At 40.6% G+C, this 25,400-nt stretch overlaps 1 protein-coding gene across 1 annotated transcript; it reads right to left on the bottom strand.

The window, feature by feature from the left end:
* Nucleotides 1-890: 890 nt before the first annotated feature.
* Nucleotides 891-23,231, bottom strand: LOC142311071 (pepsin A-like). The gene is made up of 9 exons (XM_075349135.1): nucleotides 23,126-23,231; nucleotides 22,390-22,543; nucleotides 17,981-18,098; nucleotides 12,499-12,617; nucleotides 8,192-8,391; nucleotides 3,747-3,863; nucleotides 3,488-3,632; nucleotides 3,306-3,404; nucleotides 891-1,207 (listed from the first exon to the last, which is right to left on the bottom strand). The coding sequence occupies exons 1-9, from the start codon at nucleotides 23,179-23,181 to the stop codon at nucleotides 1,058-1,060; spliced, it is 1,158 nt and encodes a 385-aa protein (XP_075205250.1). The 5' UTR covers nucleotides 23,182-23,231; the 3' UTR covers nucleotides 891-1,057.
* Nucleotides 23,232-25,400: the final 2,169 nt, after the last annotated feature.

Here is a 25,400-nt window from a genome sequence, read left to right as displayed (position 1 = left end):
TCATTATTACAGGAAGGTGCCAGGATGCGAGACACTAATTAAATGGGGAGAAATTAAGACACGAGGGGGGACATTATTACAGCAAATTGCCCAGGTTAGGGTACATTTTTACAGGAAGGGGCCCAGAATTGGGACAATATTACATTCAAGGTGAAAACGTATTTCTTTATAGGATATAGAATGCTGCATGAACCCATACATCTGACCAAAATGCAGGTGGGCGCCCACCTGACTTTATTTACGCCACTAAGAAGGACACCATCTTCATTCCAGGTACACTAACAACAGATCGGTAATAAATCTATTTGGTTGTTGATACAAGTGGTACAGCATTTTCTCCAAAGAGTCATAGGAGCCAGAGTTTCTAAATGACAGCACCAGGTGGTATGTTGTTTGTGCTACTTAGAACAACCTTCATGGCCTAAATGTGCTCAAGACCTCTGAAGATGTCTTCCATCTAACACAACTGGGACATCATTGGTTGACAATTGCAAAAGAGTTGTCAGAAAGTGGATCTTGATGATTTGCTTTCAAAAATTCAGAAATGATAGAACATTCCTTAAACAACCATTATTAACCTCAATTATCACAGCCAAGGTATTATGTGCAGGGAATAAACTATGATAATTTGATTTTTTTTCCATTTTTTTCATCATTTGTATATTATTAACATGTCTATTCATCTTGTGATATCCATAAATCCATGCCTTTTCTTTTCTTTCTTGGTGTTGCAGTTTCTATGTTGAGAAGTGTATATAGCAAGGTTATAATTGAATTGGTATAGGTAATGCTTAAATAATTAGATGTATGTTAAACAACCATTATTCTGATAACTTTTATGTAAAGTCGTTTTGTTTGTTTTTTTTAAATAAAAAACTTAAAAGCATAAATTGATGTTATGAACAAGTGTTTTATTAGTATGTTATTTTTACTAAATAAATTGCATTACATATTTAAAGTTCAAAAGGTGTTGAAAAAACTTCTTTAGCAAAATCACTGAAGTGTTTTTAAACAGCTCATATACGTTAGCTCTGGATACAGCATGGGGAGATATTACTTATGCTATTGGAGCCATTGCTACATAATTATTGGCCCTATCAAACACCACATAATATTCACGGATAAATACGTCTCCCAGAATCCATAAATCCCCTGAGCTAGTGGGCAGATTCATGGACTGAAATCCACTGCTGCAACCTTCCTGATTCTGTAAAAGAGGACAAAAAATGGGTTTACTGGTACCAGCAGTAGGCCAATGTTAGATACTTGTTTGATAATTATGAAAGATACTAGAAGGTGGCCCGATTCTACGCATCGGGTATTCTAGAATTTACGTATTGTGTAGTTCATGTATGATTTTTGTTATATATATAGATGTTGTGTGTAGTTACCAAGTGTTTGTGTAGGGCGCTGTACATGTTCTGGGTGTTGTCTGGGTGTGGGGGGGGGGTGAGAGCGGTGTTGTATGTGTGTTGCGTGTGTTGCATTGTTTGTGGAGCGCTGTGTGTCTGTAGCATTGTGTGTGTGTGTGTTGCGCGGTTTGTGTGTGTGTGGTGTGTTTTGGGGGGAGGTATGTTTTGTGCAATGTGTGTGTTGTACGGTATGTGCGTATATTTATGTATGCCGCGGTGTTTGTGTGTTGGGTGTTGTGTGTGTGCGGCGTTGTCTGTGTGTGTGGGCGTCTGTGTATGGCGGTGTTTGTGGTTCCCAGTGTGTGTGTGGTGTGTTGTGTGTGTGTGTTGGGGGGAGGTGTGCACCTCCCATCGTGCTCCATCCCCCATGCTGCGCACCCCCCATCGTGCCCCATCCCCCATGCTGCGCACCCCCCATCATGCTCCATCCCCCATGCTGCCCACCCCCCATCGTGCTCCATCCCCTATGCTGCGCATTCCCCATCATGCTTCATCCCTGATGCTGCGCACCCCCCCATCGTGCTCCATCCCCCATGCTGCGCACTCCCTATCGTGCTCCATCCCCCATGCTGCGCACTCCCCATCGTGCTCCATCCTCCATGCTGCGCACTCCCCATCGTGCTACATCCCCCATGCTGCGCACCCCATCATGCTCCATCCCCCATGCTATAATAGTTCTCCTATTATACTCAGAGAGGAGTATAATAGGAGGACTATAATAGGAGGATTAGTCCTGGGGGGAGAGGAGTATAATGCCGGCTCCCTGCACATGTGTACCGGGAGCCGGTGTACGCTGGTAACTATGATACACATCGGGTAACTAAGGGACCTTAGTTACCCGATGTGTATAATGGTTACCAGCGTTCACCGGCTCTGTCAAGATCCCAGCATCGCAAGGTTATGTCTTGCGCTACTGGGATCGTGACGGAGCCGGTGTACACTGGTAACTATGATACACATCGGGTAACTAAGGGACCTTAGTTACCCGATGTGTATAATGGTTACCAGCGTTCACCGGCTCCGTCAAGATCCCAGCATCGGAAGGTTATGTCTGGCGCTGCTGGGATCGTGACGGAGCCGGTGTACACTGGTAACTATGATACACATCGGGTAACTAAGGGCCCTTAGTTACCCGATGTGTATAATGGTTACCAGCGTTCACCGGCTCCGTCAAGATCCAAGCATCGCAAGGTTATGTCTGGCGCTGCTGGGATCCTGACGGAGCCGGTGTACACTGGTAACTATGATACACATCGGGTAACTAAGGGACCTTAGTTACCCGATGTGTATAATGGTTACCAGCGTTCACCGGCTCCGTCAAGATCCAAGCATCGCAAGGTTATGTCTGGCGCTGCTGGGATCCTGACGGAGCCGGTGTACACTGGTAACTATGATACACATCGGGTAACTAAGGGACCTTAGTTACCCGATGTGTATAATGGTTTCCAGCGTTCACCGGCTCCGTCAAGATCCCAGCATCGCAAGGTTATGTGTGGCGCTGCTGGGATCGTGACGGAGCCGGTGTACACTGGTAACTATGATACACATCGGGTAATTAAGGGACCTTAGTTACCCGATGTGTATAATGGTTACCAGCATTCACCGGCTCCGTCACGATCCCAGCAGCGCAAGGTTATGTCTGGCGATACGTGCGGAGGGCTGGGGCGAGTGGCCAATCCATGCGGAGGGTGGGGCCAGGCCGAGGCGAGCGACCAATCCGTGGGGGGCGGAGCCGAGGCGAGGCGAGCGGCCAATCCGTGTGGGGGGGCGGGGCCATGGCGAGCCCAGCGGCCAATCAGCTTTGTGTCACCGTAAGGACACAATTTTGGAGCAAGACAGACAGACAGACAGACAGAATAAGGCAATTATATATATAGATTTTGTTTAACATACCTGACGCACGTAGGCACTGGCTGGCAATGGGAACTGTACACCATTGATGGTAATGACAATAGTTGGCATGTTGCTAATATTGTTGCAGTTAATCACATACTAGGAATAACAAAAAGAAAAACAAAGATTAATTTATGTATAACTCTTAATTACTCAGATGAGATAATATGGAAATTACACACCTGTGCATTTGAGTCCTGAGTTGCACCAATATAGTACTGAATGTTGGCAATGTCACTGGAGGGTCCAGCAAGAAGGGAAGTACCAGTATCCACAATGGCTTGGCAGGAACCACTACAAGCGATTGCCTGTCCATTGATTGACATGCTATACACAGGAATAGTAAGAAATGCTTATACCTGCATAGTAACAATTCTTGTCTTCTATTTTAGGTATCATGCATTTGCACAAATTTTTGTTAACTTGTGCAGTTACGCTCACCTGTCAACTGTTATTTGCCAATAGGTTTCAGCAGTTAGAGGAACCCAATTTAGACTCCCACTGTAATATGAAGTGTCAACTCCACCAAACAGAACAAAGCTGCCACTCTGTCCCTGACTGGAAAGAAAAAAGCATAACTTGTAACTTTCATACATTTTTCTTTTTTCTTCTTCTTCCATAAGCTATAGATTAAAACTTACAAAACACAATATAATGTGTATTTGAAAACTAAAATATTTACTTGTAAATACGTGTGTGTGTGTGTGTGTGTGTATATATATATATATATACATATATATATATATATATATGTATATACAAAAGTGAAAGAGAAATGATTACATACATATGTTCGTACACCAATTTCTTAATTGGCGATTGTGCTTCATGGCTATTGTCAGAAGCATTCCTAGACCAAGACTGCAGAGTACAGGGATCAAACAAAAGCTGTCAGATATGGTAGCTGCTGTTTTCCATCAGCAGAGAAACCACTGAAAAGAGGGATTGGGGGGAGCTATTCCGTGAGTAATGGAAAAAAAAGGAGAAAAGCCCAGCTATAAATACTGGAGAAGGCTAAGTGCTTGTGAGAGACTCTGGTATAAACATTGGACAAATAAATGCTTCCTTCCTTTGACTACGTGGGAAAGGGAGATGCATTCGTGTTACATAGTCCATTTGTATCTTTTTTTTTAAATGGCTTCTGACATCAAAAAGGGAATATGTCGTTAGAAAATTACATTGTATAAATTAAAGAGGACCTTTCATCAGTTTGAGCATTTTAACCTGACCACATGATAGAATAGTTTTTTTTATTTTTCAATTTGTTTCCGTTGCACAGATATTAGCTTGTGAAGTTTAAGTTCATAATTTATTTATTTATTAATATTACCAGAGATTCTCATCTGGGGGGGTGTACTTTCTTTTTTGTTTGACATTAACCTATCATAAACAGGAGGCATCATGTAGGAAAAAGAACACACCCTGTTTTCGGCTCTGATTTTCTGCAATTACTGTATAGTATAGATTAGAGTTGAGTGTGATCCCAAACACTTCCAGTTCTTCTTTAATGGCAGTTTGGGAACGGAGGTACAGCAGTGCTGAGTTTGATTACAAATACCTTCACATCTCTGACTTTGTGTCAGTGTGGAGGGAGAGAGGGAGAAATGTCTGTGACTGCAGCTCTCCTCTCACGTGTTTGTTATGACTCTGAGCTGTGCTTTATTCTTAGATCTAATCTATATTGCAGATTAACTGCAGAAATTAGGGCTGTCTATTATTCTATTTTGAGATGAAGCATGTTCTTTTGACCTTCTCTAGGGGGGAGAGAATTCTCCTCGTGCTTATAATTGGTCAGTCTCATGCAGGAGACAAAGTAAATGCCTCAGATAAAAATCTATGGTAATGACAGGTGGGTTTATCATAAATTGTAACCTAAACACTACAAATGAATATCTCTGCAACTAAGATGAGAAACTAAAAAAAATAAAATCTATGGGCCTGATTCATCAAGACCTGCATTGTTCATGCTGTGTCTTGATGAAGCGGCATACTGGAGTCAGATGCTGCTGATTCATGAACAAGTGCCTGCCTCTTTATGAATCTGGAGTGTCTGACGAGTGGCATGTGCCTCCATGCACTATGCCAGAAACCACTCTGGTACTGTAATAAGGATTCTAAAGTAAAAAAATGCCACATCACACACCTGCCAAGCCCCCTGTTTCGCCCATTTTCCCAGAGTGGAGAAACTGCAGTAAAGACATCAAAAGTTGCAAAACTTTGCAACTTTTCAAAGCCTTTGCACCATAATTCTGGCTTGAAAGATTTGCTGAATCAGGCCCTATGTTTAATTCAGCTCTACAGCCATCGGTACATGATGTGGCCAGTTTAACATGCTTAAGCTGGGGAAAGATATTCTTCAAGTTTCTATGTTACACATTATTAAAAAATATTTTTGGAATTCCTGTTTTAAAAACAAAAGAATGGAGCAGCAATGCACATGTTCGACCTCTGTTCCATTTATTCCCTCTGGAGTCATAGAGAACTGCACTTGTTTTCTTTCTATCAACTCTAATGAGAATAAATGGAGCAGTGGTTGGGCATCCAACCTGCTACACTATTTTGGAAAATATTTCCAGTGGTCGGACCCACACCTATCAGTAAGTGATCACTGCACAATCACTTTATGATCTGATTTCTATTCACAATAGCTGATGGTCACCGCTCACCTTCTCCATGTCTACAAAGCTCCTTAGGGAGGTCAATGAGTCAGAGACTGCCTATTGCTGCTTATGATCCATGTGGCTGCTTTAAAATATATTTTATTAGCTATTAAAAGAAACTCCGCACAAATGACTGCTTTTAAAACAGTGTACAGAGCAGGATAAAATAATTCACTAGCCAAGTTTACTGTTGTTAAATTGCTTTAGTTAGTCTGCAATTGACTTGCTTTTCATATTTGTTTTATTTTACTGATGTGAGAGCTTTCAGCTTTAGTGTACAGCTTTTTTCCCAGGAGCTCGGCCTAACGCCGCCAGGACCGAGAACATCTGATTAACGGGGGTGCAGCATGTCAAACTTTGGCCGTTCAGACATTGATGACCTATCCTAAGGATAGGTCATCAATGTAAAAGTACTGGCTAACCTCTTTAATTCCTAACAACCTACTCAACTCCCTTCAGCACATTGATTTCCCTACAGCAGTTAACCTGTTCACCTTCATCTCTGCTCTTGAGCAGTTTTCAGTCCTGTAAAATCGCCATTCCTTGACACCGACCATTGGCAGCTTCTACTATTGATGGTTCTGACTTTTTTTTAGCCATGTTTTTGTTCAAAGGAAATGTTATCATTATACTTACTCGTGGAAATAACAGTAGAGACTGAGAACAAGCACTAACATACTGTTAATATGTAGCAGAAGGATAAAACTGTTGGACCAGCACTGTCTTTCAAGTAGGAGTACCCACCCACCAAGCAAACAGGAAGTAAGGAGACTAGATTGCTCTGAGCTTCTCAAGAGACAACTTGAGAATACCCCTTTAACCATTTTCCAATATCAGGTGTATAGCATGAATGGGGTAGGCTAAGGAGCTGAGTTTGCAAGATATAGAGTTTACCTTCTTTATAAATATGTTTGAGCATTCATAACTGTTGCCAGTGGCTCTTCATTTGTTTGCTGAATAACCCTTCATCTGCTATAAGCATATTAAGCTCCTCTCTGCAATTATTCCCACTGCACTGCTGCAAGTCCTGAAAGGTCTTTATATCTTCATTTCCTGTGTCTTACTCCTAGATATGTGTCTGTTGATGTACCCTGTTCCACTTAGTTGCCTGTTGGCCTGGTCCTCGATGTTGCATGTTCCACCTGGAATGTCCTGCCCATTGTTCCATTGTCTTTGGTCCATATTTTCCACCCTGATATTCAACTTAGAGAATCCACCTCACCAGTTGAGCCCCTAATAAAAATGTATATATTGCAAAGTGGTGCCAATAAAAACTACAGTTTGCAACACAAGAACCAATCTTTCACACAAAATAAAGTTATGGATCCCAAAAAATAGATGACGTAACAACTAAAACATAAAATAAACTATATGAGTTTAGTAAGCTGGATATATACCATACTGAATTGAAAAAGCATGTTGCCTATTATATTTTACCACACTAAATGTTCTAAAAACAAAACTCACAGTGCTGAAATTGCAGTTTTTAATCATTTCACCCCATTTGGATTTTATTTCCTGCTTTTCGATACATTGTGTGGTAAAGTTAATGGTATCATTCAAAATGACAATTCATTCTAGAAAAAAAATAAGCTCTTACATGCCTATGTCCATAGAAAAATCAAAAAGTTATGACTCTTGGAAAAATGGGAGGAATAAACGAAACTGCAGTAATGAATATTCATCATGGGTGCAAAAGGGTTAATTGTTGCAAAATAATATAAGTGATCCATTCTCTTGAATCAAAGTAGATTGTTACATGACTTTTTGGCTCTCTGCAACTTGTTAAAGGGGTTGTCTGGACATAGGTAGCTAGAAAATAGGTAATCAATAACAGATTGGCGGGGGCTCGATACTCAGCATCGCCACCAACTAGATGTGTCTTTCTCCTTTAGTGTCTGGATGTAAACACTTTGAACAGAGCTTCTAAGCACAACTCTGTTCATAGCTTCCGCTGATTACTACTGCAACACAGGTTCTACGCAAAAAATATTAGCTGTGCTGCAGTACCTAGACGTGGCCACTACATGTTGAACGACGCTGCACTCTGCAGTTCTGTTCAAAGTGAAAACGTTTGGCCACTGTCAGAGCAAATAGTTGATTAGTGGGGTATCAAGTTTTACACCCCCAACCAATCAAAATTGATGACCTATTCTGTAGATAAGTAGTCAAATATCTATGCATGGACAAGCTCTTGTAGCAAAGAAAAATGAACTTTGAACTCACGAGCTTAGATAGACAGAGAAGAGGTTTTGGGGAATGAGGCCCTGGTTCCACATATTGTCAAAGACTGGAGTAGCTTGAGAAGATGCCAGACTTGGAAATGCCAGCCCCAATATTCCATCGAATGGAGAGTAGTAAAGGAAGGAGCCGGGCTCGGTTTCACTCAAACCGAATATCTGGTTTGTGACTTCTATGTTTCCAACCTAAAAAATTAGAAGAAAACGTAACAGGCAAAAGAAAACACCTTCATTTTTAATGGAGATTTTATGAAGACTATTTTGTTATAGCAGCAAAACTAAATATATGTAAAAGGACTGTTACGTCACCACCGGAGTCCGCTCCATCAACTTCTACTCCGATCGCCAGGCGACGCCGTGTTCCTGCCATGCATAGTGCTGGTGATGGGAGAGGAGTCGATGCCAGTGGCGCCGGTGGGCGCAAGCTCCGCTCATCCACTGGTCTGGGTTTCCTGGGGATCTGCAGTGCCACGTGCTGTCTGTAGGTGGTGGGTGTCTCCCAGCTGAACTACCATCATTCAGCTACTGCCTATGGGAAGACACCACACCCTTTTTAATGCCCCTCCTGTCTGCTGACCTCTGCCAGAGATGGTTCTGAAAATTCTGGTTCCTGTTCCGTCCTGTTCTGTGATTTCGTGTGCTGATTACCGCTTGTTTCCTGACTACGTCTCCTGCCTGCTGTTTTTGTACCTCACTGCCCGATCTGGATTTGACCTCTGCTTGTTTCTGATTATGTCTTTGCCTGCCGATTCCGTCCCTGTTCCGCAATTCCTGGTTTGACCCTGCCTGACTACTACTTTCTCGGACTGCAACCTTCCACAGGTAGTGATCACCTTGGGCCCTGTGTAATTCATTACAGCCGTCTGAGTCTGTAGATCCAGGCAGGCGTTACAAGGACTTTATCCATTACAGCCGTCTGAGTCTGTAGATCCAGGCAGGCGTTACAAGGACTTTATCATAAGAAAATGATCCATTGTTACAAACAGATTTTGATGTTAAACGTATCTTCTTTTTAATTTTTGGTAATGTCATCATTTATATAAAAAATAGAAATCTCAACACTTTCATATTGGCCACTGGATTTTTTTAGACTTTAATTTTCTTTGTATCAAGAAATCCACACATTAATTAGCCACAATTAACAGACTCTGACCCAATATTTTGTATTGAGGAGTCTAATGAGCCTCTGCAAAGGTCATTGTGAAGAGTGGGGACCAGGGTAAGATGGCGTTACCTACACTAATTGGTGGATCCATTATCAGCTCTGTATAGAGGTGCTACTTGTCATAGTAATCCTGCTGAAAACTTCCTGAAAGACCTTGAAGTAAGATTGTAAAGAAGTCCTAGTAGCCAGTGTGATAATTGTAAAATTACTCATTTTGCTTTCTTAAAAGCTGTTAAAAAAAATACTTAAGGCTTTGTGAACATGATGTTTATTAGATGGCAATGCAGCCATTGAGATACACACGGTAGGCCGATTCAGGACAACGTCTGCACCCATTTTCCTGAGATGACTTTGCCATCATTCTTGAGGTGTATTTGAAGCTATATTTTGAAGCGTTTTTGAAGCTATAATTTTGGCTTGGAAGTCATGTTATTATTATTACTTCTTCTTTTAGCCACATCAGGGTTTCCAAACACTGAAGATGTTAAAGCAATGATAGAAGATGGAACATGTTAAAACGACATTGCTGTGTACGATTTTTATTTCATGGGGCACTTTTGTGGTGCTTTTCAGCTGCACTTTGAAGCGGACCTTTTTTAAGCTGCGGTGCAGAGCGCACACCTGCGCACATAGCATCAGACACCAAAATCGTATGAGGAATGTCACACGTTACAATTGACTAGGTTTGTGCAACAAAACGCTCAATTCTAGACAAAGATACGATATGTTTGCGATCAACAGTTTTGCGTTCAATCCTGATCGCACGTAGATGTCACACGCAGATACCTCACAAACGATGCCGGATGTGCGTCACTTACAACTTGACCCCAACGACGGATTGTGAGATATATTGAAGCGTGTGTAGCGGGCTATAGACAGGCAAAGAGACAGACAGGGAAAGAGAGAGAGACAGACATACATGGAAAGAGACGGAAAGAGACAGACAGGGAAAGAGTTAGAGACAGATAAAGAAAGCGATAGAAAGACAAACAGGAAAAAAGACAGACAGGCAGAGACAGACAAAGAGATAGAGAGACAGACAGACAGATAGAAGGAGAGAGACAGTTACTATCCCGAGCAATGCCGGGTACTACAGCTAGAGTGTGTTTATATACAGTACAGACCAAAAGTATGGGCACACCTCATTCAAAGAGTTTTCTTTATTTTCAGGACTCTGAATATTGTAGATTCACATTGAAGGCATCAAAACTATGAATTAACACATGTGGAATGAAATACTTAACAAAAAAGTGTGAAACAACTGAAAATATGTCTTATATTCTAGGTTCTTCAAAGTAGCCACCTTTTGCTTTGATTACTGTTTTGCACACTCTTGACATTCTCTTGATGAGCTTCAAGAGGTAGTCATCGGAAATGGTTTTTACTTTACAGGTGTGCCCTGTCAGGTTTAATATGTGGGATTTCTTGCCTTATAAATGGGATTGGGACCATCAGTTGTGTTGTGCAGAAGTCTGGTGGATACACAGCTGATAGTCCTACTGAATAGACTGTTAGAATTTGTATTATGGCAAGAAAAAAGCAGCTAAGTAAAGAAAAACGAGTGGCCATCATTACTTTAAAAAAATGAAGGTCAGTCAGTCTGAAAAATTGGGAAAACTTTGAAAGTATAAAAACCATCAAACGCTACAAAGAAACTGGCTCACATGAGGACCGCCCCAGGAAAGGAAGACCAAGAGTCACCTCTGCTGCAGAGGATAAGTTTATCTGAGTCACCAGTCTCGGAAATCGCAGGTTAACAGCAGCTCAGATTAGAGACCAGGTCAATGCCACACAGAGTTCTAGCAGCAGACACATCTCTAGAACAACTGTTAAGAGGAGACTTTGTGCAGCAGGCCTTCATGGTAAAATAGCTGCTGGGAAACCACTGCTACGGACAGCCAACAAGCAGAAGAGACTTGTTTGGGCTAAAGAACACAAGGAATGGACATTAGACTAGTGGAAATCTGTGCTTTGGTCTGATGAGTCCAAATTTGAGATCTTTGGATCCAACCACCGTGACTTTGTGCGAAGCAGAAAAGGTGAAAGGATGGACTCTACATGCCTGGTTCCCACCGTGAAGCATGGAGGAGAAGGTGTGATGAGTGGGGGTGCTTTGCTGGTGACACTGTTGGGGATTTATTCAAAATTGAAAGCATACTGAACCAGCATGGCTACCACAGCATCTTGCAGCGGCATGCTATTCCATCCGGTTTGCGTTTAGTTGGAGCATCATTTATTTTTCAACAGGACAATGACCCCAAACACACCTCCAGGCTGTGTAAGGGCTATTTGAGTAAGAAGGAGAGTGATGGGGTGCTACGCCAGATTACCTGGCCTCCACAGTCACCAGACCTGAACCCAATCGAGATGGTTTGAGGTGAGCTGGACCGCAGGTGAAGGCAAAAGGGCAACAAGTGCTAAGCATCTCTGGGAACTCCTTCAAGACTGTTTGAAGACCATTTCCGGTGACTACCTCTTGAAGCTCATTAAGAGAATGCCAAGAGTGTGCTAAGCAGTAATCAAAGAAAAAGGTGGCTACTTTAAAGAATGTAAGACATATTTTCAGTTGTTTCACACTTTTTTGTAAAGTATTTCATTCCACATGTGTTAATTCATAGTTTTGATGCCTTCAATGTGAATCTTTTTTATTTTCATGACTCTGAAAATTGTAAATTCTTTGAATGAGAAGGTGTGTCCAAACGTTTTGTCTATACTGTATATATATTTTTTCTTTTTTTTTTTTGTTCACTAACTATTATGGAAACATAACTTGTTTAATACGATTCACTATAAAAGAAATGAATCTGTATTTAACTTAGGTCACAGAGAATATAGTTTTATTTTTGATACATGTATGTGTTTATATTTCTACCCTTTTAGCGGTATACACAGTCTGCACATGGGTGAAAAACTAAGAATGTAAAAAAATTCTTGCGAACTAAAATGGTAACAATATATCTAATGTAAATGGTAGCCTTTATATGCATTTATTGGATGTACTAACTATTTTCTGGATTTAATCTAGTAATAGACTTACATATACATACACTTATCTCCACCTGTTAGATATTAATGATTTGTAATTTAAAGTATTTTGTAATTCAAGTATAATGCCCTAGAATGCTCACCTGTACAGTGTCATATCCAAGGAAGCCAGTCATACTTCCAGTTCCATATTGGATGGATACTGGAGTATTGGTAGCTTGAAATGTTGATGACTGCTGTGGGTTGAACATATGATGACTGGCTAAAAAAGAAAGTCATGTTCAGATACAGTATCTTGCTTGAGCCAAATAAAACAAAAGATTTGTACAAGATAGTTTTCTTTCTTATTTGGACCGGAATAGTTTTCATAAGAACAATTATAAATGGTACAAGTAACGTCATTTGTGTAATAATCCTATTACAATACCTATTGTTTCAAATGACTTTTCATGTTATGCTGCCTTGTACGTATACTATATCTGCCCATTATATGACCTGTTTCCTGCCTTTCACCAGGTTTCTCGTCAGTAGGATCTTTGTCATATTTCAGTTCTATGTGAGCTAGCGGAAGGAAGCTATATGTTAGAAATCCCTTATAATGCTGTATACAGTGCATGGAAGATATTTTATGTTCCTGTCTACATGTAAAACATATGGAGAAACAGCATAGACTTTGAACAGCATTACAGAGCAGGGTAGCTGTAAATCCTCCTCTAAGGTGACATTTTAAAAAATAAATAAATAAATAAATAGAAGGCAAAGCAACCAGGGTGACATTTTAAAAAAAATGAAAAGCCCTTGTTTGTCTATGCCTGCCTGTTTGTTTCTCTCTTTGAAGGTCTTTCCTCCATTGCCCTCATTGTTCTTACTTCAACAAGCAGCTGTAATCTGATCTGCCTTGTTGTGGGTATGGATTTCAGCTATATTTCTAAAGGTACCGTCACACTAAGCAACATCGCTAGCAACATCGCTGCTGAGGCACGACTTTTGTGACGTAGCAGCGATGTTGCTAGCGATGTTGCTGTGTGTGACATCCAGCAACAACCTGGCCCCTGCTGTGAGGTCGTTGGTTGTTGCTGAATGTCCTGGACTATTTTTTAGTTGTTGCTCTCCTGCTGTGAAGCACACATCACTGTGTGTGACAGCGAGACAGCAACAACTGAATGTGCAGTGAGCAGGGAGCTGGCTTCTGCGGACGCTGGTAACCAATGTAAATATCGGGTAACCAAGAAGCCCTTTCCTTGGTTACCCAATATTTACCTTCGTTAACAGCGTCCGCCGCTCTCACGCTGTCAGTGCCGGCTCCCTGCTCCCTGCACACATAGCCAGACTACACATCGGGTAATTAACCCGATGTGTACTCTGGCTAGGAGTGCAGGGAGCCAGCGCTAAGCGGTGTGCGCTGGTAACCAAGGTAAATATCGGGTTGGTTACCCGATATTTATCTTAGTTCCCAAGCGCAGCATCGCTTCCACGCGTCGCTGCTGGCTGGGGGCTGGTCACTGGTTGCTGGTGAGATCTGCCTGTTTGACAGCTCACCAGCAACCCGTGTAGCGACGCTCCAGCGATTCCTGCCAGGTGAGGTTGCTGGTGGGATCGCTGGAGCGTCGCTTAGTGTGACGGTACCATAAGACAATCAATTTAGGAGACAATGGCTTATAAGTGTAAAGAGAAGCAGATCATAAGTGAGAAAAAAAATATAAATTCTCCAATAGTCTATGACAAAGGATCTTTTATTTACTTGTACTATTGATTTATGCAAACATTTATGGTTAACGTAAGTAATTTTATTCTCAGGGCAAACTTTTAAGGTGTGTACCTTTTTCTGTAGAAGATACTTTGCTCTCAAGCCTCCAACAGCAAAATGTGCGTGTCTCTTTATATGAGTGACACAGTGTGGTAACCGGTAAACCTGTAATATATTGGTTGCCCTTTTTTTTTCTTAAGGAAATAAACTAGATTACAACAATGACTGTTCTCTGTAAATAAGAGAGAAAATTGTTTTGGCTTTCAATTTTCTTTGCATAACAACTCATGACTTCCCTAAATCCCTGAATAGTGTTCAACACTTCTCTGTATTTTTCTTTTTAAAGAAATATAATTGTAGTGTCTGAATATGTATTTGCATAGATTTATGATAGCAAGGTATAAACCTCTGTGAGTAAAAAATAAAAAAATCCAGCACCCAAAGAAAATCCCAAAAAGGTAAAATCCATTTATTGAGGATCATTTAAAATCCAAGATAGTAACATTTAAAAATGGAAGGGATGTACCTTTATGCGTTACAGATTTTAAAAACTAGGTTATGTTAAAAAATGTGAATAAAAATGTTAAAAAAAAAACAGAAACCAAACTAGGTATTGATTACAACTATGAATAAGGACCTAGTTTGTAAGGTCTGAAATAAATAAGGTTACATGTATCCCTTTTAATTTTTAATGTTACTATCTTGGATTTTAATTGATCTTCAATATTTTAAACTACATCATTGGATTTTCTTCTGGTGCTGGAGTTTTTCTTGCTTCACCGCCCTGGAACTCTTCCGTACACTGATTTACATGGGCTACATTATATGGCATTACAGTAAGCTGAAAGCTTTTCCTTTTTATTTTTATACATTTGTGCTTATTTAATGGGATCCTTTCACCACAAAAATGATCCAGGTACCATGTTATACAATAGGTAGAGCTAAGCAGATTGATATACAGTATTGCGAGAAAAGGTTCAGTATTAATCATTTAAACCTCTGCAATCTCTGAGATTTTTAGTCCAGTGGGTGGTCCTATATGTGACTGACAGCTTTATTTGTATAACAGTGGATGCATATCTAGCTGTGAGTCACTGATAGGACCACAAACAGGACTGAAGAGCCTAGAACATGCAGGTCTAAATGATGAAAACAGGTTATACTGAATCTTTTCTCGCATTGCTACAGTGAAGGAAATAATTATTTGATCCCTTTCTGATTTTGTAAGTTTGACATGATCAGTCTATAATTTTAAGGGTAGGTTAATTTTAACAGTGAGACATAGAATATCCAAAATAAATTCCAGAAAATCGCATTTTATAAATTATTTAAACTTATGTGCATTTTGCAGAGAGAAATAAGTATTTGATCCCTCTGGCAAACAAGACTTAATACTTGGTGGCAAAAACCCTTTTTGGCAAGCACGGCAGTCAGACATTTTTTGTAGATGATGATGAGGTTTGCGCACATGTCAGGCGGAATTTTGGACTGAATTTTATAGACTGTTCAAGTCTTTGTCAGTGAGCAAGCTTACACAATCAGCAAGGGATCAAATAAATATTTCCTTCACTGTATATATTAGTCTGGTCAGCTCCCCCTGCTGAATAACATGAGCCTGCATATTGGGGCGCATTTTTGTGGTGTCAGGTTTCCTTTAATTTAGTATAATATGATCGTCACCTAGCTAGGAGGTGAACTAATTTGCTTTTTATACTTAGAACAGCGTGCCTATGAGAGAGGCCCATTTCTGTCCTTCCAGAGGTTTCTGGTTTGAAAAACATATTTTCAAATAACATATTAGAAAATTCAAGTGGTTTCATTAGCTTGAACACGGTTATCTAGAGCAGAGAGGTTACAAAGCGTGAACCTGTAGGGAAATTTGACATGATTAGCCTATAGTCAGGATACTTGTAAGAAAAAAAAAAAGTGCAAACAGGGCAACATTTTAAAAAGTTAGCCTGCAGATAGCTTTGACTAATAACGAGGAAGAGGGAGAAATCTTCTAAAAGACAGGAATGGGGTTGTTTTGGGGAGACCCCATTCACATTATATGGTCTGCCGCTAGCATCGGGTTCGGTTAACTTCAGTCTAATATGTACTGAGGCCTTACGTGACTTGAACATAAAATGTTTTGATTCCTTTTTTAATACACTACAGTACTTTCTAGTGACAGCATAGGGACACAATCTATTTATTATTTTACTTTGTCCAGGGGTGTATCTTGCGCAGTCGCAGAGGGCGTGAGTGCAACTTAGCCAGTGCGGAAAGGGGGCCCAAAGACAGCAGTGACTATTTCATCTGTCTATGCATCCGAGGACACACATTCAACTGAAATGCATTGTGCCACAGACACCCACCGGGTCCCTGCACTGTAATTGTAATACATCACGCCGGCCAATCAAAGGCCAGCAGCTGACATTGGCATACCAGTCACAGGTAGCGCATAACATTGATATCATACGTCGCCCATAAAACGCCATAGTCTGCTTCTGCGCTGGCTTTAGAAGAGGATGCCGATCGTCATGAGAGTGGAGAAAGGTGAGAAGAATCATTCTTTTTTTATATATAAATGTGTTAGAGCATAATTATAACAAGATGCGCGCAGGAGGGGGGGATTAAAGCAGGATGGTGGACATTATTAATGGAAGGGGATTGGATAGGGACATTTTACCAGGATGGCAGTCATTATTAAAGGAAGAGGCCAAGATGGGGGATAGTATACCAGAAAGGACAGTGGACATTATACAAGGAAAAGGCCCAGGATGAATTACATTAGTACAGGATGGGGGACATTATTAAATTTTTGGTTGGGAAAGGGGGTAACACATATGTCTTTATAGAATTTAGAACATTACAAGGATCTATACACCTGACCAATATGCAACGGACTCTACTTTGTCTACTATAAAAAGGACTCCAATGGGTCTCCTGAGCGTGATGACTAAATGTGTGGTAAGCTTAAAACCTGCAAAACGTTTTAAACAGAGGCATAAGTAATAAATTGTTAGATTATACTGTATAGTTGTTAACCCAGTAGAAGGTAGAGTTAGGCTATGACCGCACTTTGCGTCGTCCTACTTGCAGTTATAAACGCACGTTTTGGCCTTAATTGATTTAGCCAAAGTTGCATTTTTCAGAAATTTAGCGCTAAAAACGCATGCGTATTTACCACGTTTTAGATGCATTTTCAGCGCTTTTTACATGCTTTTTCTCTTGCATTTTGACAGATGCGTTTTGAACATCAAGACACTGCTAAATAAAGATTAAATAGTGAAACAGAATGAAAAAAGAGAAAAAAAAGCAAAACATGTAATTTTTTATTTATCAAAGAAAATAGTTATATTTCATGAAATTATAGCGGTTTTATAATATTTATAGCTAAAATAGCAATAAAATCATAATTTTCACTAATTTAATTGTCGGACTATGTGTGTGTGTGTAAAGGGACATATTACACCATTATTTTAATGTCTGAAAAGCATGCGTTTTTGAAGTAAAAAACGCAGTGTTTCTGCACCTAAAAAGCATGTAAAACGCTGGAATTTTGATGTTTGTTGCTTTTCGACACTTCTCATTGACTTCAATGTTAGCAAAATGCTGCAGAAATGGCAAAAACAATTGACATGCTGCTTCTTTGAACGCATGTTTTTTGCCACAAAATATGCAAATTAAACGCAACGTTTAGAAACGCAAAGTGCGGTCTGAAAATCAACATCTACCATTGACTTTGTTGGAAAATCAAAATGCATGCCTTTTGGCATGAAAAAGGTGCAGTTCAAAACGGACCTAAAAAGCAGCTGAAACACAGGTGGAAACGCAAAGTGCGGTCATACCCTTAGACTGTAATTTAAAACAAAAAAGTTAGACTAAATGCTTACTACAAGCTTGACTGGAACAGTAAACTGATGGCACCCATAAATTAGAAGATCCTGTATCAAATATGACCGTGAAGGACTGTGGTGGGGTTCCAATGGAAATGGTTCCAAAATATTCAATCTATAAAGAACAAAATGTGGCAAGCATTTCAGTTAAGAAATTTGCAGTATTAAATTAAAATAAAATAGATGTTAAGCAACAATTGTTTACAGTTTTATATCATGTAGCATTTTCAGGGTTTTGCGCACAAGTAAGCAATGCTTTTAAAATCAATGCCACGGTGCTGACTTAGGGAGGTGTCTAGATATGCCTTAGAACAGACAAAGCAATTAGAACGGCATTTAATTATATCCAGACAATTTACGGATATACTGCTACTAATGTGAATTGAACTATATAATGCAATACTATAAATGATTGCAGCTTCAAATCCTCTTACTATGCTAAAAATTCAAGTTATCGTTGCACGTAGTTTTGCACAAACTTCGCTGACTGTCATGCCGCCATCAGGCTCTGTTCACATTGCACTCCACCCATGGTTTCTCTGGTGTCTGAAGTCAACACAGTTAAACTCTGGCGTCGACCTGTTGTGTGCTGAATTATAGGCAGGCTAACAAGAGTTAATCTCTGCTACTCTGCTTGTTAGGTTCCTTTGATCACATGGGGTGGGGAGGCCAATCACATCTGCTCATTCTTCAATTTAAGCTGGATGAAATATTCTAATCATGCCAGCTATAGATTCTATGTTGGTCAATGTGGTATCCCAGATTCTCTGCTGAAAATTGTGCAATTTGCATGTTGCGGTTGTGGAAGTTTACCCCTGTTTTGTAACTTCCTTTGTTCTCTTGTGTTTCCTCTTGAATGTCCTATTGTCTTTACCGATGTGTGTGTGTATATTACAGAGTTTTGGGTTTTCCCTTTTCTGTTTATATCTGTGCCTTTCATTAAACTCCTGTCCCATCTCTTCCTGGGGGAGGGGGAAACAGATCAGGACTGGTCTGGAGCAGGGCCAGCAAGGGGACTCAGGCATCCCCACCATTAGGGGTATCCCTGAGAATAGGGATAGCATAGGGCCCCCCAGCTTGAGGGACAGCCTAGGGTGATCGTGACAGTTACATAATATTTTGCAAAAAAAGTTTAAGTCATCCACTTTTTTTCAGTTTTACAAAAAAAAAAAAATATATATATATATATATATACAGTATATATAATATATATATATATATATATATACATATATATATAAAAATATATATTTAACCATGTCAATAAAATCCAAGTCTATCAAAATTGTGATAGATTATATATGACTTGTTTTTTCTGTAAGGTTTCATTCTTCTGTGGTGAGCGCATTTATCTTACATAGTGTATTAACCATGTCAATAAAATCCAAGTCTATCAAAATTGTGATAGATTATATATGGCTTGTTTTTTCTGTAAGGTTTCATTCTTCTGTGGTGCGCGCATTTATCTTACATAGTGTATGGCTTGTTTACAAGGATAGCAGACACCAGAGCCTGGCTAAGTGTACAAGTAACCACATTAGCTACCGTGGATATAAAATATCTACACATCTTTGTTAAAAAAACAGATATTTGTCACATAAAAATAATACCAAAAAGAATCATTTCAAAACCTTTTTCCCCTTTAATGCCACCCTTAGTCTGTACAAATCTATTGAGAAACAAACCAAAGTCATTTTAAGATGGAACATAAAAATAATAAAGCTAAAAAAATGTGGTTGCATAAGTGTGAACACCCTCTTATAATTGGGGATGTTGTAGTGTTTAGAATTAGCCAATCACATTTAACCCCTTTCCTGACATTGGTACTTTCCACAAATGGACATATCAGTATGTCATGGTGATTTTATGGACATTGGAGCTATGAGCTACAATCGCTGCCAGGAGCTCAACTTAACTGATAGCCGAGCTTCTAATGTAACAGCCAAGGCAGGTGCCAGCAACAAATAAAAAATATAGAGTGCTGGGAGTCAGATCGCTATTGGTTACATATTCAACCACACTTTTTATATGTAATCCTGATAGTAAGCTAGTTAAGGTGGCATGTGGTTGGGTTATTTGTTGTTTATTGTTGCCTTAACTTATGTGCTATTTTGTAATACTGTTTTACAGGTCAAGTGCTCTACCTGGTGTGGATTGTTGGCCAATGTATTTTGCAGGGCGATTCGAAAGATGTGTGTGGCTTTAGAATGGCCAACAATGGGTCATTGATAAAGAGGTGGCTTTAGAATGATGGATTGGAATGAGGGGTTTAATGTGAGGCCATTTGTTTTTCAAGGAGCATTTTCATGCAGAGTTGGATAGGGCTCCAGATATTCTGTTGAAATATCCCATATTATTAGGGATATAAAAACAGATTGCGATAGTGAATGACTTTTGTAGGTTTATGGTTAATACGGTTAATAATTAACATTGTGGCTTAAAAAACTTGAAAACAGGTGCAGTTGGTTAACTATCTTAAAAAGCAAGGGTTAAAATGAACAAAGAGGTAGCTCATTGTGCACAGAAGAGTAGCAGTATACTAATTTATAAAACGTACTATTATTTATGAGATTTTGCATTTCTGGTTACACTGATACAGAAAGGAAGTCTCCTACACTCTCCACTCACTCTTTGTGCTGGTACATGAATATGCTTGAAGGTGACGGATGTCTGGCTCATTTCAACAGTTTTACCCCCTGTTCTGTGTCTATATCATTTTTTAGCCAAAGCACTAAGCCGCACTCATTCAAGCACTCCCTAATGTGTTGGATCTTTCTGTGTCAGAGTGAACCTCAAAGTACAAATGTCCTGTCGGTAAAATCAGGACAAAGTCATTTTAAACACATACTTGACTGACCAACTTGTATAAATTGTGTGCAGATATATCTTAAATTTGTAAATTCAAATATCCGAGGGGCGATCCAAAAGTAATTTTAATCGGTTATTTCTATTGCACACAGAAATTAAAATAAAATGTTTTCTTCTCTCTTAGGTACCCACTAGTCCAGGAAAAAAAATAACTTAAATAGGCCACGATTCCCGAGAGCCGCATTCATTTGAATATGAACTGCCGAGGAGTGAATATCAAAATGGAAAAAAACAAGCTCAGAGCTGTCATCAAATACCTCTGCTTGAAAAAAATGACTACCGAAGACATACACAGCGACTTGGTGGAAACATTGAGGGACTCTTCTCCTCCATATTCCACAGTTGCACGCTGGGCCAAGGAATTTAAGCTGGGAAGAACATCGACGGAAGATGAACATCGTGAAGGACGCCCATCCACGTCCCTCAATGAAGAAAACATGAAAAAAGTTGAAGTTGTATTGGCAGATCGAAGAGTGACTATCAGGCATGTAGCTGAGGTCACAGGGATCTCATATGGCAGTATTCAAAGAATCCTTGCAAAAGAATTGCATATGAGAAAGGTCTCCGCGGGTTGGGTGCCAAAAATGTTAACCAACGAGCAAAAGAAGAAACGAGTTGACATTTCAATAGCAAATCTCGAAAAGTTCCAAGCAGACAAGGAGAATTTTTTGTCACGTTTTTTGACCATGGACAAGACCTGGATCCACCACTTTGATCCCAAAACTAAACAACAATCGATGACATGGAAACGAGCCGACGAACCGACGCCGAAGAAATTCAAAGTGTCAAGCTCACCAAGGAAGGTTATGGCGTCCGTTTTTTGGGACGTTGAAGGAATTATTATGGTGGACTATTTGGAGAAGGGAGCCACTATTACGGGCTCCTACTACGCAGAACAAATAAGAAGATTGCAGGAGGCTATCAAGGAGAAAAGGCGTGGCAAACTGCAGGCTGGAGTGCTGTTTCACCAAGATAATGCGCCGGCTCACAAAGCTGCAGTTGCCATGGCAACCATTCAAGAAGCGGGCTTTGAACTGGTGGAACACCCCCCCTATTCACCAGTTCTAGCCCCCAGTGACTTATTTCTCTTTCCTAGCCTCAAGGAACACCTCCGGGGCAAGAAATTTGACGACAATAGCAACGTGATAATCGCTGTTGAGGATTTTTTTGAGGGTCAAGATCAAGAATTTTTTTTGAAGGGAATTCTAAGTTTAGAAAAGAGATGGACTAAATGTATAGACTTGTTAGGAGACCATGTAGAATTTTTTTTTTAATATATTCATTGTGTTTATTATTGATTATCATTACTTTTGGATCGCCCCTCGTATGTTACCTTTTAAAATATTAAATAAACATATGACATTACATTACGCTTCATTAATTTACTTCAATTTTTATTACTACCTCAAAGTAAGGTTGTAAAATACAATTGAAAAGTAGTCCTATAATCAAGTAACACATTAAAAATTTATATTTTGGACAAACAATTGTTCTACTACTATTTTTTAGATATATCTAAAAAATATTTTTTTACTCACATCCATATAGTTCTGAAGAGGTTCAGCTGATGACTGAGCTAGGCTAGGAAAATATTTAGTTGCTGGATTATAAGGATGTTTTTGTAAGTAGTCACCCAGTAATCCCAATCTGTTTAGACGGCTGCGGAGGGATTCTCCCTTTCTCAAGGGGACCCTATTAGAAGAAATTAGTAGTTTGATTAATAATGCACTCTTAATGTATAAAATGGGACATGCATATGCTTTAAATAATTATTTCATAAAAAAATAGTACACATGAAAATAAGCAACTTTGTAATATATGTTAACAGAGAAATCTGCTGCTTTCTCCTTCTAGACTGATCTTTCATTCTCAAAACTCTCAATTCATGGGTATTCAGTGAAGACAGATTTTTCCATTACTGATATAGGTGATGACAGTTGGTATTGATGAAATTCTATGGATGGGTGAGGGGTGAGAAGGAGGGAGGATCTAGAGGCTGAGACAGACATTTTGCTGCGTTATGTGAAAATCTGTCTAAACTGAATACAGAATTTACAGATGTTACCTTGCATTAAGAATGAAAGATTATTCCAAGGGGAGAAAAGAGCAGATTTCTCTGATAAGTTAGATCACATACGGTAATTTCTTAATGACATGTGTATTATTGGTTTATGTAATAAAAATTAAAATGACGGTTACTCTGTAAATGTTCCCAGGCTATGCTAAATCTTTAAAAAAAACAAACAAAAAAAACAGCTTCACAGCTTCACTTACTTGACCACATCACATCCTGCCAGAGATATTATCCCCAAGAGTAGAAGCAACTTCATATTTGCCAAGTCCAATTAAGACGTGCAAGTGCAGAATAAGACTCAATTTAAAATGTGACCCATTCAGGCAGCATTTATATATCCGTCTTGTAATCCCCTCCTGAGTAAAACGAAATCTTATGGGAATTCTTCCATCACCTTGATGAAGGTGAATTGATTTGATATGATCCAGTTTAGAACTGCTTATCTGAGCTAATTGGAAACTTATGATAAATTGTGCTATTGAAATCGGCAACTCTTTGATTAAAGGTATGATAAAATCATGAAGCAAATACAATTTTGAAGGACATAGATAGTTGTATTTGTTTACTGGCCAGCAAATTAAATCCATTTGATCACAATGTAACAACATTGTATATTTAAGTGTTTGTGACACCTGAACAAAATACTAGTTTACCCTTCACACAAATATGTGCAAAAACAAGATAATAAACCTATTTATTATATACTCATTAATAACAAAAAATCGCCTGAGATAAAAAAAACACACTGATCCATGGTGTGTGAAGTGAAGAGAGAAAAAAAAGCCGTACCCACCGTAAAATAACATGTAGACTTTATTGAAAACGGTGCATAAAAATCATGGTGGTCCGGTGCTAGGTGCTGAGCAACGTAAGTCCACCTCCATTTAAGGCTACTTTCACACTTGCGTTGTGACGGATGCCTTGCAAAAACTGTGATAATAATTCCAGTGCAATAACGCGTTCCGTTAAGTTTTCTTTAGCCGAGAGAGAGAACCATTATCTTCAATGCACACACCCCGGCACTACCGCCCACATCATCACCGCACACATCTCGACACTACCGCCCACATCATCACCGCACACATCTCGACACTACCGTCCACATCATCACCGCACACATCTCGACACTACCGCCCACATCATCACCGCACACGCAGGCACTACCGCACTCACCATCACACACATCCCGACACTACCGCCCTCATCTTCACCGCACACACCCCGACACTACAGCCCTCATCATCACCGCACACATCCCGAGAATACAGCCCTCATCATCACCGCACACATCCCGACACTACAGCCCTCATTTCACCACACACACCCCGACACCACAGCCCTCATCTTCACCGCACACATCCCGACATTACCGCCCTCATCTTCACCGCACACACCCCGACACTACAGCCCTCATCTTCACCGCATACATCCCGACACTACCGTCCACATCATCACCGCACACATCTCAACACTACCGCCCACATCATCACCGCACACATCCCGACACTACCGCCCACATCATCACCGCACACATCCCGGCACTACCGCCCACATCATCACCGCACACATCCCGACACTACCGCCCACATCATCACCGCACACATCCCGACACTACCGCCCACATCATCACCGCCCACATCCCGACACTACCGTCCACATCATCACCACACACGCAAGCACTACCGCACTCACCATCACACACATCCCGACATTACCGCCCTCATCATCACCGCACACATCCCGAGAATACAGCCCTCATCATCACCGCACACATCCCGACACTACAGCCTTCATTTCACCGCACACACCCCAACACTACAGCCCTCATCTTCACCGCACACACCCAGACACTACAGCCCTCATCTTCACCGCACACATCCCGACATTACCGCCCTCATCTTCACTGCACACACCCCGACACTACATCCCTCATCTTCACCGCACACATCCCGACACTACAGCCCTCATCATCACCGCACACATCCCGACATTACCACCCTCATCTTCACCGCACACATCCCGACATTACCGCCCTCATCTTCACCGCACACACCCCGACACTACAGCCCTCATCTTCACCGCACACATCCCGACACTACAGCCCTCATCATCACCGCACACATCCCGACATTACCACCCTCATCTTCACCGCACACACCCCGACACTACAGCCCTCATCTTCACCGCACACACCCCGACACTACAGCCCTCATCATCACCGCACACATCCCGACATTACAGCCCTCATCTTCACCGCACTCATCCCAACACTACAGCTCTCATCATCACCGCACACATCCCGACACTACCGCCCTCATCTTCACCGCACACACCCCGACACTAACGCCCACATCATCACCGCACACATCCCGACACTACCGCCCACATCATCACCACACACATCCCGACATTACCGCCGTCATCTTCACCGCACACATCCCGACACTACCGCCCACATCATCACCGCACACATCC

Source organism: Anomaloglossus baeobatrachus, chromosome 5 (genome assembly GCF_048569485.1).
Source record: "Anomaloglossus baeobatrachus isolate aAnoBae1 chromosome 5, aAnoBae1.hap1, whole genome shotgun sequence".
Classification (NCBI taxonomy): Eukaryota; Metazoa; Chordata; class Amphibia; order Anura; family Aromobatidae; genus Anomaloglossus; species Anomaloglossus baeobatrachus.
This window is presented reverse-complemented; position numbering and strand designations above follow the sequence as displayed.

Excerpts from the sequence above, each read along its gene's own strand:
- LOC142311071 (XM_075349135.1), bottom strand. The coding sequence starts at position 23,181 with ATGAAGTTGCTTCTACTCTTGGGGATAATATCTCTGGCAGGATGTGAT. Across the intron at positions 22,544-23,125 it reads GCAGGATGTGATGTGGTCAA|GGTCCCCTTGAGAAAGGGAG; the intron begins GTAAGTGAAGCT and ends TTCTTCTAATAG. Across the intron at positions 18,099-22,389 it reads CTCTTCAGAACTATATGGAT|ATTGAATATTTTGGAACCAT; the intron begins GTGAGTAAAAAA and ends TGTTCTTTATAG.